The following is a 16,981-nucleotide window of genomic DNA, read 5'->3' as shown; positions in this document are numbered from 1 at the left end:
TGTATAATCCTCGTGTTCATTGTCCTTTACTGATGTCCTAGGAGTATTTTCAACGCATAAATATATGTTCATTAACACTTTCATCTCTTATTTACTCTATTTTTACTTTAAAACCCTACTAATTATGATTAATTTCCAAACTATTAATCACATTAGCGAAATATGTTTGATACTTTAGGTCTGTTACGGGTGTTCAATCGGAACAAAGCCTACTTGAAATATTTAAATAGGAAATTATGAAACTTTTGATGTCTCCAAATATATTCAGCCTAAATAATACAGAAATTATATGTTTGGTTTAAATCAATATACAACTTATAATTAGAATATACATTTACTTCTTTAACAAAGTAAAAGTTTCTTATCATTGTAAAAGTTAGTTTTATCATTTTCATGTGCTAATTTATTGCTCAAAAAAATATTATGTAGAATTTTAATCTCTATTTGTATTCTTATTTCACTTTCGTTTTTTTTTTTGCGTATAAAATATTACTATATATTTCCTCCATAACTTATGATGGGTATCACCGTATCACTTGCGATGAAAAGCAAAACAGCATCCAAATGTTATAGCTAGCGTTGAATTTTATATGAAGATTGTATTTGTATCTCCTTACCTAACCAACCAAATAGCGAGAGTCAAAAGAGGTACATTTAAATATGGAGGAACATTTTTTTCGTGAAAAGATCTTACTTGAAAAAACATTTTCGTAAAAGTGCTTTGCGTGAAAAGTATTTACATGTTAAAAAAGATTTTCTAGTTGTTTCTCAATGTTTGAACTTTGATAAGGTATAAAAGTATGTGACACGTAATAATTGCACAAGATCCTTTTTTTTTTCAAGTTGACTCATTAATTTTCTTTAAAATCAAAGCTTATAGAGGTATGTTCGACTCACTAATTTTCTTTAAAACCAAACCGCAAAGATGTATACAAAAAGCTTTTAAGTCCAAAATAAACAAACATTGAAAATACCTTTTTGGCTTGCTTATATTCGATCATTTACCTTTAAGGCTATAAGAAAAGAAGAGCGAAGAAAAATTTAAAAAGTTGTAACAATTGAATTTAGCAGGTTCCCCCCACGACTTGTCTTTACTTGTGTTTAAAAATACTTTGGAATTTTAATAAAAAATCAAAATTAACTAGAAATAACAATAAAATGATTAGCATTAACAATAAATAACAATATTAAAGAAGAAAAATTAAATTTGTTTTCTGAGTTAACATACAACGACTAAAGAATACCAAAGTAAGCATTTTGCTTTTCTTTTCCTCATAATGCTGAGGCATGATATAAAAACATCAAATTCGTTGGAAAAAGGAAGCCAAAAGGAAGAAACTTACACTGTATTTGAAGCAATACCAGCCAACACCACCCCAATCCGAAAAACAACCTAAAATTTGGTATCTTAACCTCGTACTCCACGAAAAAAATAGAACATTCACAAGGAAACTCATTTTCCCATCAACTTTTGTAGGACCAAGTAAAATACTAGTATAATGCAGGGAACCAAGCCAATGCATACTCACTTAGGAACATTTTTTCCAGACCGACTGGCCTCATCGCGCTGGAAAGCTCTAGGATCAAGCGGAATTGTTCCAATCGTTAGGAAACCAGAAGACTCGGCCTGTCCATTAACTTTAACAGGCATAGATCCCACAGTGACAACATCAACTGACTGGGTGCTTGCCATTGTGTTACCAGTACTATGTACATCCAGGGGCTGCGATTTCGACTTTTTAGGGTTAATAGTTAGTGAACCAATCTTCAGGGCACTCTCACTGTGTGGACCACCTTCAGCCTCCAGTTTGTCACCGTCACTTGGATTTTCTTTGTTGGCTTTAGCATTTGCAGAATCCAGCACTGCAGGAACGGTCATTTTGTCACCATCATTTGCATTATCTTTGTTGGCTTTAGCATTTGCAGAATCCAGCACTGCAGGAACAGCCACTTGGTGTTCACTAAGCTTCGAAATCTTCTCACCTTCATTGGAAGGTAAACCAAAAACGGAATTTAGCTTGCGAGGAGGATCTAATACAGGCACAAGAAATGGACTTTCATAGCTCCTGATTAGCAGCTTGGCTTTCTCTTCTTGCAAGAGTTTCTGTCTATTTTCGTAATACATGAAGTCATCTAGTAATGATGTCCTTGACGCATAATCCTTGAATACTTTCAACATCTCAATGCCTTTCTTGTAGCGTATCTGCACATTGACAAAGGATGTCAGATTTTTTCAATTCCTTTTGCTGCAGCGTATCATATTCACACAAAAACAGGATTTTCTAAAACGTAGAAGCCAATCTCAGTAAAAAGAAATGTGAGACAATGGCCCCATGCCAGATCTAAATAACATCATATACTATCAGAGACTAAAGATTGAGAATTCTCGATTTCATTGGCCAAGAGAAAACAAGTAGATAGAAAAGAATCTCCAGTATGTTCTGATATCAATTAGTGCAGGAGGCAGTATCATTATCTGCCTTCTGGAGAAACCCTATGAAGGGCAACCAAGAGACAGAAAACACGAAGCAAAGAAGAGCAGTACAAGTATTTCATGCTGGTTAGACAGTCTATCAAACCACTATCATGATCCATAAAACTTAAAGGGTAAGTTACCAAAATATATGCAGTTTCTTCTGACATGGCTTTTGTGAAATTTTCATTGACATTGTTACATCTTTAACATTTACAGTGATATAGCATGAGTTATGGAGGCTTGTGGACATTCCCTTTCAGTTGCTAGATAAAGACAGATTTCTTCAACAAATGAAACTAATTTTAAGTTTTATTACACTCCCTCTGTTCACTTTTACTTGTCCACTATGGACTTTGCACACCCCTTAATAAATAATAAATGAAGTGCATAATTTACCACGATACCCATATTAATTGATGCATATTTTAATAAATTTGAGAAAATAATTTGAAATAAGTAATTATTACCATGGGTATAAATGGGAAAAAGGAATTGTCTTCTCTTGATATGCAAAAAGTGACAGGTAAAAGTGAAAATCTATTTTTAGAATACTTGACAAGTAAAAGTGAACGGAGGGAGTATAAACAAAAAGGTACAATGACGATTATCATGCATGGTGTTCACGAAACCACCTTATCAAATTCTCAAATAACTATGCTTTTTCGATCCCTTCAAATCTGTATACACATAATGCTGTTGTCAAAAGAGGAAGACGCAAAAAAATAGAGAGGATGGAAGAGGACGAGAAGATTGTCGTGTTGTTCAATTTTTGTCAAGAGAAGATAAGGAAGAAGGCAAAAAGTGGGGGTTATAAAAACTGCTGGGCAACAAAAAAAACAAGAAAAATATATTATCATACACAGCATAAAGCATGCAACTGAAGGCGAAGGAAACAGGGATAAAATAAGTACTGGAAAGCCAAGAAAAGTTCATAGCATTGACAGACAAGAAGATAAAGAAATAAAGATTTGTCAACACTTGTCTGCATATGACATAAAAATAAATTGCAAAAGTTACTCAATGACAGTGATAGTTGAGATCAATTACTGCGTGTCACCTCTATTGGCTCCAAAAGGAGAAGATAGAACAGAATAAAAGAGAGACCACACGGGGGAAAAAAGCAGAACAAAGGAGAGGAAGAAGGGAAGGAAAAAATCATTGACATTAAAATTACAGAAATGGAAAAGAGAGACAAGAATCAAGTTCGTTTAGTAGCAGGTTCTATGGCATTGCCAATACACGTTCATATAGTTAACCAGCTCGAACAGAAAATTATTTCAGGCTGACACACTGATGGAAAAATGAGTAGCAAACAAACTATATGTTGCATCGTCCAGAATTAAACAACAAACCTCTTGTGTGTCTCTGCTGTTAGTTACTGGCTTGTTCTCATTGTTCTCTAATATAATATGCCTAAAGTTAGGGTTTGGGACATCCTTTATATAGTGCCACTTGACAGGGAAGCTACCACTCCACTTATCTTGCTGCCAGAAATCCATGTCCTTATAGAAGTCTACAGGACCAGTCATTTCAGCAACACCACAAAACTGGCCACTTGCATTAACCTTCATGTTCAAGATTCAAAAACAATACTAAATTAGTTGAGCTTATGTGAACAATGAAAACATTCATGCATCAAGCAGACAATTACCAGAGGAGATAAAGTATTTGGCTATAACATTTGCTGCTTAACTGCTGATTAGACCTAGTGGTAGAAATCAACTAACCGAGAAAAATAGGAATATTGGGCAGCCTCTTGGATCTCTAGCAGCAATTCTCTGAGCGTCTTCATAAGCACCATACAGCTTTTTGTTACCATTAGGGGTGGATGACCAAACATTGTACTTTATACTCTTGTGCACATCATCCTCACTATATGATTTGATTACAAAAAACTTCGCGTTCACAAAATCCATCAGAAAATCACCTCTATTATACTCATCAGCATGAATAACAATATTCCCCTGCGCATCAACATTTCCTGCTCTTGTAGTGTAGGCCTTCACAACCAATTGCTTTTTCGTTTTTTCATTTCTAGGTCCTCGATTCTGTTCGGTCAATGTATCAGGACTAACTTTCCCACCATTTGGGGCTATTCCATTTAGAAACTTTGGCCTGGCTTTATCTGTATTAGCTCGCTCATGAGCACCTGATCTGATATTAGACAAGTCATTTTCGGAGGGAACAGGAGCTCTCAGTTGGCCAGGATTTGACAAAGCCTTCCCATGGATAACGCTTCCCATAGCTTGAGCAACTTTACCCTATAAAAGGTTTCACATAGAAACTCAGAAAGTGATGCATGAGCCATACTCCCATGAAGAGGAGAAAGAAAAGGTAAATGCCAGAATATCTACAATAAACAGAAGTGCACCCTAGAAATTAGAAGAAAAAAATAACGAACTAACCCACATAAAAGCAGTCCAACCCTATTGGACACCTTACAAACTCAGAGAAAGTTCCTTACCGGGTGTACTTGAGAGGATGGACTGGAAAAACCATACGATGCAGGCTGTTTACTAGATCCAGCATTAAGCTTTGCACTTTCAGACCCCCTGTTTGATGCATTTTTATGACCTGACGCTGGCCCTAATGGAATTGGGGTAAACATTGGAGATGTTGGAGATAAATTACGTTTAAGACGAAGACCATCAGCTCTGTTAGTAGTAGATATAACACTATCCATTATTGGCTCTGCAGCATTCGCAATAATACCAGATGTAGATGGAACCACCACGGGAAAACCAGGGTTTTCATAAGAGGGGATTGTGTAGTAATGTTGTGGCCCTGCACATGGAGCATCAACTCCTACAACAGCACCAGGAATGTAAGGGTTGTATGGGTTATATGGAGACTGTGCACATCCATAGTTAGGTGTATAATATACATAGGGGAAACTTTCAGTTTGAGCATCCTGAAACAAAACGAACAAAGACAAGTTACAAAATATATTCAACACAGACACTGCACTGCAATAAAATCAGCTAATTCTTGATGTACTTTGGTAAACTAGGTCCAAGGATGAACTAACCATATACTGAATATCTTGACCATCCAGACCAAAAAATCTTTGGTGGCCATCCCAATCACCGGAAGATTCTAATCCTGACCAAGTAAAACATTAATATAAGTTGATCCAAATGTCATTGTCATCTTAAGTTGATTTTCAGTATCACACCTGTACAGAGATAACCATAACTAGTGGCAGATGGATAATATAATCCCTGATCAACAGCAAATTCAGGGGCTCCTTCATTATACATAGCTTCAAGGTTTTGAAGCAGCGGACTGGTGATCTGCAGGTTTGCCTCAGTACCCTGAATCTGGTAACACAAAAAAAATACCTTTATCATTTGAACCATCACATTCTAAATAAAGTGATGCTGAAAGTCACTGGACATTTTTGTTTGTGATGGAAAAAAATGTATTAAAATCCCGTAGAATGTGATGCTGAAAGTCACTGGACATTTTTGTTTGTGATGAAAAAAATTGTATTAAATCGCGTTACTAATCAATAATCGTTACTACTTACCATATAAGCATCCACATGTCCTTGCTGAGGAAAAGTATATATTTCCATATCAGGACTGCTACCCTTCATAGAAAGGAAGTAAACCAAAAAATGTAATAAGTGTGTGTCACTCTAGCAGGCAATTTTGACCCAAAAAGGCAGCAAATTAGAAGAAGATAGTCTCTGCCATTAAAACTGTAGAAAATTGAGTAGAAACAGAAAAGACAGCAGCAAATATTGAAATTATTTCAAATGAAAAAGAAAATGCAGAAATTCCTCAGAAGTACTAGAAAACAAACAAAAACCTAGTAAACAACCCACAAAGGCAATAATGAAGGAAACCTAAAAGGCACTACCATCCATCAACTTCATCAGCAAAATGTGATACTACAAGTTTGATCAAACTCTTACCCCAACACTCTAATGCATCCAACTCACTAAGCCCAACACCCATATGTGCTCATAATTCGCCACATCAATATCAAGACTGGCCTCAACTCAGTTCATGTAATGAAAACAACACACTTGAAAAACAAACAAAACTAACCACAAATATGCTCCAAACTATAAATCAGAAACATCCCCGTATGCCATGTACAACCAATCAACCAACTACATCCCAATCCCAAACTACCTAACATCAGCTACACAAATTCTTGTCCTAGTTAGACTATTTTTAATCAGGCTGGCCAACCTACCGCAACCTTACTCCTATTTTTGAGCTTGGGACCGGACCAACTATATTCGCGAAGCTCATCTAACCACACTGAATTTTCACTTAAGCACTAGAAGTAAAATTATTAAGTTCGAAATCAGAGCTGAAATTGTTAACGGGAGCCCAACCCCAGGCCCAATCGTAGATCATACCCGGCAGCCCACTTAGTTTTTAATACAACTTTTATATCTTACAGTTTAGTCCATGTATTCTTTAGTAATAGCTCATGTATATAAAGTATGAGAACACTCTAGAAAGAGACACATTCATTTTTGTATCAAATACTTCTGAACATTGACGAAATAAACTCTCTTCTCTCTTTCTATATCTAGGGTTTTCTTTGTGAAATCCTTTCTGATACAGCTCGAATTCTCACATTAACAGAAATGGCATGAACGAGTAGCAAATTAGGAATCCCATAAAGCAGCACACTCAAATCTTAGCACATAAAATATGTTTAACCGAATAAAACAAAAAGAATATAAGACGGGAAAAAAACATATCCCATCTAAAATATTACTACCACGCCTCAATCCCAAAACTAGTCGAAGTCAATTATATTCCGCCTATTAAACACAACAAAAAACAAAGAACATATTCTGTCTAAAATACAACTACTATGCCCCACTCCCAAACTAGTTGGGGTCTATTGCATTCCGTCTATTAAAAAAGTCTGAACGTTATATACTCCGCAGTGTAGGCATCAAATACTGAAGCACAACAAAGTCCTAAAAATACTAAATTAATAGAAATTTGCTTACTTGAAATGAAACAATACCTATACTACATTCCATCTATTAAAAAATAATCTAAGATATATATAAAAAAACCATTATATGCACCAAATATTGAAGCACGATGAAGTCCTAAAAACACTAAATTAGTAGAAATTTGCTTAATTGAAAAGAAACAACACCGATACTACATTCCGTCTATTACAAAACTAAACTCTATATACTCCACAGTATAGGCACTAAATACTGAAGCACAACAAAGCCTGAAAAACACTAAATTAATAGAAATTTGCTTAATTGAAAAGAAACAACACCGATACTACATTCCGTCTATTACAAAACTAAACTCTATATACTCCACAGTATAGGCACTAAATACTGAAGCACAATAGTCCTATAAATACAGAATTAATAGAAATTTGCTTAAGTGAAAAGAAACACATTCCGTCTATTAAACGAATATAATTTTATATTTTAAAAAAAAAAAAAATAGGCACCAAATACTGAAGCAATACCGAAAAATCTAGACTTTATATATATAAAAAACAGCGTAGGCACCAAATAATGAAGCACGACAAAAATTTGCTGAATTGAGAAGAAAAAATACCGATAGCAGAGCAGATTCAACACATGGTTGACTTGCAGAACTGAAGCAGGATTAAATTGAGGAACTTTTGGACCAAAAAAGGGAATGCCTTTACCATTATATAATCTCTAATCTAAAGTTGTCGAATAATACATGGTTTAGGAGAAAAAAAACCCTAACCCTAGATTGAAAAAATTATTGGCGGCCTTTTGGAGAATGAAAAAATTGGAATACGCGAATTAGAGAGAGAAAGGGGTGGCGGTGTCAGGGATGGGTGGTGTAGAGGGGGTGGGTGGGTTGATTGCAGAGGCAGCGGTGCACGAATGTTTGGATGAGGCCTTCCACAAAGCGATTTAGTTTTTATATAGGTTGTGGAGGAAAAGAAAATGGAAATAAACGACGTCGTTTTAGTTCTGTAGAACCATCTAGTGCCTAATGAACTTATTTATTTAAAAAGGAATAAAGAAAGAAAATACAATAAATAAATAAATAACGAATCACCTAATGGGCTAATGGCACATACTCGAGATGGGGAACATGTTTCAACAAATTTTTATTAAGATTCTAAATTTATGAGTTATGGGCAAACCCCACATTTCATTATTTTAATGCTTTTTTTATTTGGAATACTTTTGCTTTCAGTAATATTTTTTATTTCGAATACTTTTTCTTTCAAAAATATTTTTAATCTACAAAAGTGAAGACAAATACAAGTACACTCCTGAGGATTCTAATTCATATTCACGCGTTTCATTAATGGATAGCGTAAGGATATGTCGCTTTGCAAGTTCTATAATGTCATCTCTAATTCATATTCACACAAGTATTCCAAATTTTATTTATTTGTTTTACTAATCGACATTGTAAGTTCTGGTGGTAAAATAGATTAAAAGCGGTTATCTACCCATATTATCCAGTAAAAATGTATTTGATAGTATATTTTTTTTAAAACGGGTCAAATATAGATAAGAACTATATTTATCCACTTAGAAAATAGATAACCAATTGATAACTAATGAGTTTACTTTTACATTTATAAAGACTCAAATTGAGTGTTTCTCAAGCTTGGGAGACTAAGAATTCTCCCAAAAGTGATCATATTCAAAAAATCATATATAATATGGGTTAATCCATTTTCTGTCTGTATTAAATATGTGTCAGGTTGGATAATTTATCTGTTTTTGCATTGCCCATTTTTTTATCCGCTCGTACTTGACTGTACCCGCATGTTTGCTACCCCTAACTGTAAGTATAACTCACTTCTATGGACGCAATATGTTATGATATATTTACAACAACAATAACAACCCAGTAAAATCTCACTAATGGGATCTGGGGAGGGTAGTGTGTGCGCACACCTTACCCCTACCCCGAAAGAGTAGAGAGGCTATTTCCGAAAGACCCTCGGCTTAAAAAAAAAAAGACAAAAGGGCAAAAGGGAGACAATATTAGTATCACAACAACAATCATATGATAAATATGAACACCATGAAATCCAGAAGAAAGATGCAAAGTAAAGGGAGACAATATTAGTAAATATTAGTATCACCACAACAGTCATAAGAAAAATAGGAACACCATAAAATCTAGAAGAAAGATGTAAAGCAAAAGCGATAGCTAGTAAATAGGACCTGCACTGAAAAGCGAAATAGTAAGCCACAACATTCCCACTAGTTATCTTAAACAAAAACCCTACATGGCTAGTCCCACCATATTACGAAGTAAGGCACGACTCAGCTACCTCCTAACCTACAACCCTAATACTCGACCTCCACATCTTCCTATCAAGTGTCATATCCTCGAAAATCTGGAGCCTCGCCATATCCTGCCTGATCACCTCTCCCCAATACTTCTTAGGCCGCCATCTACCTCTTAGCGTGCCCTCCGTAACCAGCTGCTCACACCTCCGTACCGGAGCATCTGGGCTTCTCCTCTGAACATGTCCGAACCATCTAAGCCTCGCTTCCCGCATCTTGTCGTCAATGGGAGCCACGTGCACCTTCTCCCAAATATCATCATTCCTAATCTTATCTATCCTAGTGTGCCCGCACATCCACCGCAACATCCTCATTCCTGCTACTTTCATCTTCTGGATATGTGAGTTTTTAACGGGCCAACACTCATCTCCACACATCATGGCCGGTCTAACCACCGCTTTATAGAATTTACCTTTGAGTATCGGTGGTACTCTCTTGTCACATAGGACTCCAGATGCTAACCTCCACTTCATCCATCCTACCCCAATACGGTGTGTGATATCCTCGTCGATCTCCCCTCCTCCCTGGATAACCGAACCAAGGTACTTGAAGCTGCTTCTACTCGGGATGACCTGCGAATCAAGCCTCACATCCACGCCCACTTCCACTGGCTCATCGTTGAACTTACACTCCAGGTATTCCATCTTCGTCATGCTCAGCTTGAAACCCTTAGACTCAAGAGCCTGTCTCCAAACCTCCAGCCTCTCGTTAACATCCGCTCGCGACTCATCAATCAGAAACTATGTCATCGGCGAATAGCATGCACCATGGCACATTCCCTTGAATATGGTGTGTTGACGCGTCCATCACCAAGGCGAATAAGAATGGACTGAGCGCAGAACCTTGGTGTAACCTCATTACAATCGAAAAATGCTTAGAGTCGCCTCCTACTGTCCTAACCCGAGTCTTAACCCCATCATACATGTCCTTAATCGTCATAATGTAGGGAACCGACACACCTTTTGCCTCCAGGCATCTCTAGAGAATTTCTCTAGGAACCTTGTCATACGCTTTCTCTATGTCAATAAACACCATGTGCAGATCCGTCTTCCTCTCTCTGTATAGTTCCACCAAACTTCTAACAAGGTGTATAGCTTCTGTAGTCGAACGACCCGGCATGAATCCGAACTGGTTGTCGGATACAGACACTATCATCCTCACCCTCGCTTCAACCACCCTCTCCCACACTTTCATGGTATGACTCAGTAATTTGATACCTCTATAATTGTTACAACTCTGGATATCACCTTTGTTCTTATACAATGGAACCACCGTACTCTACCTCTACTCATCCGGCATCCTTTTCCCCTTAAAAATAATATTAAACAACCTAGTCAACCACTCCAAACCTGCTATCGCCACACACTTCCAAAATTCCATCGAAAATCTCATCTGTCCCGGTCGCTCTGCCCCTACTCATCTTACGCATAGCTCTCATGATCTCCTCAACCTCGATACGCCTGCAATACCCAAAGTCACGGTGACTCTCGGAATGCTCCAATTCGCCTAGCACAATATCTCGATCCCCTTCTTCATTCAGAAGTTTATGAAAGTAAGTCTGCCATCTCCTCTTAATCTGGGCATCTTCCATCAATACTCTACCATCTTCGTCCTTGATGCATCTCACTTGGTCCAAATCCCGAGCCTTCCTCTCTCTCAACTTGGCCAGCCGGAATAACTTATTCTCTCCACCTTTTCCCCCAATTCCTCGTACATACGACTATAAGCCACAGTCTTAGCCTTTGTGAGTGCCAGCTTAGCCTCATTCCTAGTTTCCTTATACCTATCCATGCACACTCGCCTCTCCTCCTCACCTATGCTCCTCACTAACTTCAGGTACGCCGCATTCTTTGCTTTCACTTTACCTTGGACCACTTCATTCCACCACCAGTCTCCTTTATGCCCACCAGAGACGCCCGTCGAGACCCCTAACACCTCTCTCGCAGCCTCCCTAATACAGTCTGCTGTCGTTGACCACATAATGCTCGCGTCACCACTGCTCCTCCAAGCTCCCATAGCCGACAACTGCCCCTCCAATGCTTGGGCTTTATCCTTAGTTAAGGCTCCCCACCTGATTCTCGGTCTTCCTCGAGTAGACATTTTCTTCCTCTTTAACATAATACCAACGTCCATCACCAAGAGCCTATGCTGCGTCGCGAGTATCTTACCCGGAATCACATTGCAATCCTTGCACAACCCTATGTCACATCCTTGAGGAGGAGATAGTCAATCTGGGTCTTCGCCACCGCATTTTGAAAAGTAACCAAATGCCCCTCCCTCTTTTGAAAGCTAGAGTTCGCAATCACCAACCCAAAAGCCTTAGCGAAGTCCAACAATGATGTACCTCCTCCGTTCCTCTCCCCAAAACCAAAGCCTCCATGCACCTCGCCATAACCACCTGCGGTCGACCCAATATGCCCATTGAAATCTCTTCCCATGAATAACTTCTCAGAAGGCGGAACCTGACGCACAATCTCATCTAACCCTTCCCAGAAGCGCCGTTTAACCTCCTCGTCTAGGCCCACATGCGGCGTATAGGCGCTAACGATGTTTAGGGTGCACTCTCCAACCACCAACTTAATAGCCATCAATCTATCATTCACTCGTCTAACCTCAACCACAGATTCTCTAAGTTCCCTATCCACCAAGATGCCCACTCCATTCTTACCTTTCTGGACTCCTGAGTACCAAAGTTTATACCCGTCCACGTCCCTCGCCCTCGACCCTACCCACCTTGTCTCATGGACACACGCTATATTGACCCTCCTCTTCTGGAGGATCTTCACCAACTCTATAAATTTACCCGTCAATGTACCTACGTTCCATGACCCAATTCTCAACCTACAGACACTCTTGTTCCCTTTACCTCCCTTGCCTCCCGCCCCACCCCTAAACCCTGCCCTACCTCCCGCCCCACCCCCCGTTCCATGAATCTTATAACCACATATAATAGTAGGAACGGAGGGAGCATGTAGGATCACATTGAACATTTTTTTTAATAAAAACACAATAACAATAACAAATTCAAGAAATATAATAGTGGGGAAGTCATGGAAAAAAAGCAGTAACATCAATAACAAAAAAGAAAGAAAGAAAAGAAACAGTTCTGGATATCAACAATCTCCTATCAAAGTTTACATCATCGGTAAGCTGAATATGTGCCCCAAAAAAAGATTAAAATTTTTTTACAACTTGTTTGGATTGTTGTTACATATCGTTTCATAATGTATCGTATTGTATTATACTGTATTGTTTGATGAATACAACGTTTGGATAGATTGTATCGTTTGTCGTCGTTTCATGATGTCGCGCACCAACAATATGAAGAATAAACTTGTAACATTATTAAGAAAAAATAGGATACATAGTAGAATTATTATATAGAAAAAGTAGGGTAAACGATAAAATATGATTATTTAATAATAATGAAGGGCAAGATGAGAGAAAAAGTAAGAAAACGATGTCACCGCACCAAATTTATCGTTCCATAAAGTGACACTTTTCGTCGTTATGTAACGATAGATTTAACGATACGATACAATAAAATTTAAGTAACAATCAAAATAAATATTGTATTTAAAGTAAGAATAATAGCTTATTTGTCAATCTCGTGATTGGCCACTGACAAGCCAGCAATCAGCATCAATCCCCAAGCTTCTACATTTCCCAAAGTGCTTGTCTACAACGCTACAATTTTAACGGAATTAATAACAACGTGAACCAATAAGCAAACGCCAAAATAAGATCTCTTTAGGTTCTCAGTTCCCACAAATAGAAATAGACATATATAAAAGGAGTCCCTCTCAACTTAATTATCTCTCTTTCCGTGCCAGAGCAGAGGGAAACGCGGCTAAAGGACAGCTCCATTTCTAGATCTACGCACTCAATTCTCCGATCTCCGATCTCCGGTAAGCCATTTTCGTCTCTTCGTCGTAGACATTTTACATACATGCGCGTGTAGATCTACCTTATATTTGCTCTTAATTTGCTGATTTCTAGATGTTATTCCGGTGCTTATAGAAAATTCGTTAATAGATCGATGGATTTTCTGGTTTTGGATTTGTTTAGCAAATATAAAAAATTCACAAATAGCAACTTTTCAGCTCCTGTAATTGACAAATAACTGTTGTCCTGGAGTTTTGAGTTTCACTTGTATAATTTGAAACTCCAAAACAGTGGTTATTTTTCAAACATAGGATTAAAAAGAGGCTAGTCGGTGCTATTTCTAGAATATGAATAACAAATCAGCAACAATAATGAAATTTGTTGGAGGCTGGTTGGAATTGAACTGCTAAGGAATAAGGTCACAATATGTTTTCCGCTTATGTTTGATTTATATCCTGATATGATCATTATTCAATATACTTTTCACCAATTGCAGAAGTATCTTGGGTAGTGGGAGTGCAGAGCCAGGAATTCTGATAAGCGGATTCAGAAAAAATCCATAAATGCCACTTCTGATATTTGAACTTGCATTTCTCTTATGTTAAGGGGATTCAAAATTTCATATATGTATAAAAAATATATTTTTACCCTATTTATGCCGTATAAATTTCCAACAATATTCAATTGAACTCTCTTCCTTGCATCTGGTTCCTGCGCAATCATTGTTCACAAAAGAAATATATGCACACACACATGAAAATCTTTTGAGATATATTTTGTCTGCATCAGTCATCAATCATCATAGAGGTTTATTGACATTCTGCACCCATGATTGGTTCTGACTCTACGTCTTCACATATTAGTGAAATGCTATTTCGAACAGCTCTAGAAATAGAGAGCTGTAAAATGATATTTACACGGTCAATGCTGTGCAGAGTTTTGATTTAAATTCTGCTGGATGTACAGTGTGGTTATTAAAGTTTACAATATTTTAAAATTGTCATTTCCTGTCTAAATATGACATTTATATTGGTTTCTAAGAATATCAGTCCCTAAATAGTGCTTCTAATGAGTTTGTCTGGGGATTGATAAGGATAACATGAACACGACCAGGTCTTCCAATTTTATTTGAAGAGTTGAAATGTGGCTGTGTTCCACAAAAATGAACTATTCATGTGTCCTACCTTGGGGATTTCTTATACATGACTTTGAGATTGCAATTCTTTATACGTCAGTATTTGACTCGATAGAGAAGTGACAGAACTACAGTATGAAAACATGAAACAGCCTAATTAAAGACCGGTTTTCTGCATGAATGTACAACAAAATACAAAATGAAGCTTACTGCAAAAGCCACACGCAACAGAGGAATTTTCCTTCTCTATTTGTTCTCTTTGGATATTAGTTGCATTCCTATATTCATGATGAGCAGACCTAGTGGATTTTCTGGATTGATCCTTCTGATTTCTTGAGAATTTCTTGTATTCTTCAGTTATACAGAGATGGGGCTGTCTTTCGGCAAACTTTTCAGTCGCCTCTTTGCTAAGAAAGAAATGCGTATTCTTATGGTTGGTCTTGATGCTGCTGGTAAAACCACAATTCTCTACAAGCTCAAGTTGGGGGAAATTGTTACCACTATCCCTACTATTGGTACGCTTTCTATGAATTCTGATTTCTTTTCATCTCATGAGTTGCAGCTTACAATGGTATATAATTTTTGACTTTATTCTGGGATATACTACTTGAAAGTAAATTATGTTGATCTGTATAGCCAAAAAGATTGGTAGGTGAAAATGCCTCGAAGTCTTGCAAAATCCCTTGAGATCATTTGCATCAGCATGTGTTTTGAATGGGAAAATTATGTAATCTTTTGGGATTCAGTATCGTATCTCTATGGGATTAAATAACTTTTGATGGCTGCAGTTTTGGCTATGCATATTCATCAAATGTTTGTCCTATGCGTATAGCTGAAGTTCCTTCTTTGATCATGCTGAGTTTGTCAGTTTTTGCTATGCAATTGTTCTTTTCAGCAATCTACTTTTTCTATTGGTAGGCTTCAACGTGGAGACTGTTGAATACAAGAACATCAGCTTTACCGTGTGGGATGTTGGAGGTCAAGACAAGGTACAAGAAATTCTACTGTCATGATAGCTTTTTAGACAAAACTTCATCTGGAACCTTGTAATTCTCCATATTCTTTCGGTTCAAGAAACACGGAGTTAAAGTTTATGCAACAGGTTGATTCTTGAAAGAGTTGAAAAGTAATACAGATTTGTTTACTTCTTTATGATCTGCTTGCAGATTCGACCACTATGGAGGCATTATTTCCAGAATACTCAAGGTCTCATCTTTGTCGTTGACAGCAATGACCGAGACCGTGTAGTTGAGGCAAGGGATGAGCTTCATAGGATGTTAAATGAGGTACTATCAACATTTAGAAAGTGAAGTTAGAGGAATCTTTCTTAAATTAGACATATGACTAATAAACCTAGGATGTAGCATAGCGGTCTTGAATCCTCATTTCATTTCTATGCAGGATGAATTAAGAGAGGCTGTGCTGCTTGTTTTTGCAAACAAACAAGATCTTCCAAATGCAATGAATGCAGCTGAAATCACCGATAAGCTTGGCCTTCATTCTCTTCGACAACGACACTGGTAAAATACATTGATACCGCCATTTGTGCAGTCTGGTCCTAACTAGCAAGGAGCGCATAAGGTAGGACTGTCATCTAATGCTTTCTCCTTCTTTCTCTCAGGTATATCCAAAGTACGTGTGCCACTTCTGGAGAAGGGTTGTACGAAGGACTAGATTGGCTTTCGAACAATATTTCAAACAAGGTATGTGTTAAGATTGTGTCACCCTACACCTTGGCAGTCGAACCCCTTGCCTTCACCATCTTGCCGGCTTTTCTTTTCACATTTCTAATTTTGTCCTTTCTGGTCCAATTTCAGGCATAGGGCATCCCACGAGGTTGCACTCCAGCCCACGTTCCTTAATTTGGAGTACAGACGTTAAACACCATAGCTTTTATCATTATCTCTTAGTTTGGTGGTTTAGACTTCTGTTTCATATCTGTGGTCATAGAAGTGATTAAACTCTGAAAATCACCCGCCTTTCTTTCATTTTTGGTTTTCTTATTAATGACATCTCATTGTCAACAATACTTGTGGGTCAGCTACCACATTGCTGGATGTGCACATTTGTGATGTAAACATATTTAGTACAATATTGGCTTTTGTATCCTATTGGAGCTACTTTAACCATCTTGATGTCTTTGTTATATTTGATACTGCGACTGTTACACAAAGAAAGCAAAGCT

At 37.5% G+C, this 16,981-nt stretch overlaps 2 protein-coding genes across 5 annotated transcripts; one reads left to right on the top strand and one right to left on the bottom strand.

Annotated features, from left to right (window-relative positions):
- Nucleotides 1-1,162: 1,162 nt before the first annotated feature.
- LOC107822945 (uncharacterized) lies at nucleotides 1,163-8,358 on the bottom strand. 4 transcript variants are annotated; one of them, XM_016649531.2, is made up of 8 exons: nucleotides 8,041-8,358; nucleotides 6,006-6,068; nucleotides 5,652-5,796; nucleotides 5,505-5,578; nucleotides 4,941-5,387; nucleotides 4,204-4,737; nucleotides 3,829-4,041; nucleotides 1,163-2,203 (listed from the first exon to the last, which is right to left on the bottom strand). In XM_016649531.2, exons 2-8 carry the CDS (start codon nucleotides 6,051-6,053, stop codon nucleotides 1,526-1,528), a joined length of 2,139 nt encoding a protein of 712 aa, XP_016505017.1. In that variant the 5' UTR covers nucleotides 6,054-6,068; nucleotides 8,041-8,358; the 3' UTR covers nucleotides 1,163-1,525. The 4 variants fall into 4 exon arrangements, with proteins under 4 accessions (XP_016505017.1, XP_016505019.1, XP_016505018.1 ...); XM_016649533.2 differs by having other exon boundaries at nucleotides 5,505-5,572; nucleotides 8,041-8,355; XM_016649532.2 differs by having other exon boundaries at nucleotides 6,006-6,063; nucleotides 8,041-8,352.
- A 5,135-nt stretch (nucleotides 8,359-13,493) lies between these two features.
- On the top strand, nucleotides 13,494-16,925 carry LOC107770727 (ADP-ribosylation factor 1). The gene is made up of 7 exons (XM_016590057.2): nucleotides 13,494-13,684; nucleotides 15,154-15,311; nucleotides 15,715-15,785; nucleotides 15,963-16,082; nucleotides 16,198-16,316; nucleotides 16,418-16,499; nucleotides 16,614-16,925. Exons 2-7 carry the CDS (start codon nucleotides 15,164-15,166, stop codon nucleotides 16,617-16,619), a joined length of 546 nt encoding a protein of 181 aa, XP_016445543.1. The 5' UTR covers nucleotides 13,494-13,684; nucleotides 15,154-15,163; the 3' UTR covers nucleotides 16,620-16,925.
- Nucleotides 16,926-16,981: the final 56 nt, after the last annotated feature.

The sequence above is a fragment of the Nicotiana tabacum genome, chromosome 15 (assembly GCF_000715075.1).
Source record: "Nicotiana tabacum cultivar K326 chromosome 15, ASM71507v2, whole genome shotgun sequence".
NCBI classification, from domain to species: Eukaryota; Viridiplantae; Streptophyta; class Magnoliopsida; order Solanales; family Solanaceae; genus Nicotiana; species Nicotiana tabacum.
This window is presented reverse-complemented; position numbering and strand designations above follow the sequence as displayed.

Coding starts and splice junctions, on each gene's coding strand:
- LOC107822945 (XM_016649531.2), bottom strand. CDS start 6,053: ATGGAAATATATACTTTTCCTCAGCAAGGACATGTGGATGCTTATATG. Junction 5,388..5,504: donor GTCAAGATATTCAGTATATG/GTTAGTTCATCC, acceptor GTTTTGTTTCAG/GATGCTCAAACTGAAAGTTT. Junction 2,204..3,828: donor ACAGCAGAGACACACAAGAG/GTTTGTTGTTTA, acceptor GTCAATGTGCAG/ATACGCTACAAGAAAGGCAT.
- LOC107770727 (XM_016590057.2), top strand. CDS start 15,164: ATGGGGCTGTCTTTCGGCAAACTTTTCAGTCGCCTCTTTGCTAAGAAA. Junction 16,083..16,197: donor TTCATAGGATGTTAAATGAG/GTACTATCAACA, acceptor ATTTCTATGCAG/GATGAATTAAGAGAGGCTGT. Junction 16,317..16,417: donor TCTCTTCGACAACGACACTG/GTAAAATACATT, acceptor TCTTTCTCTCAG/GTATATCCAAAGTACGTGTG.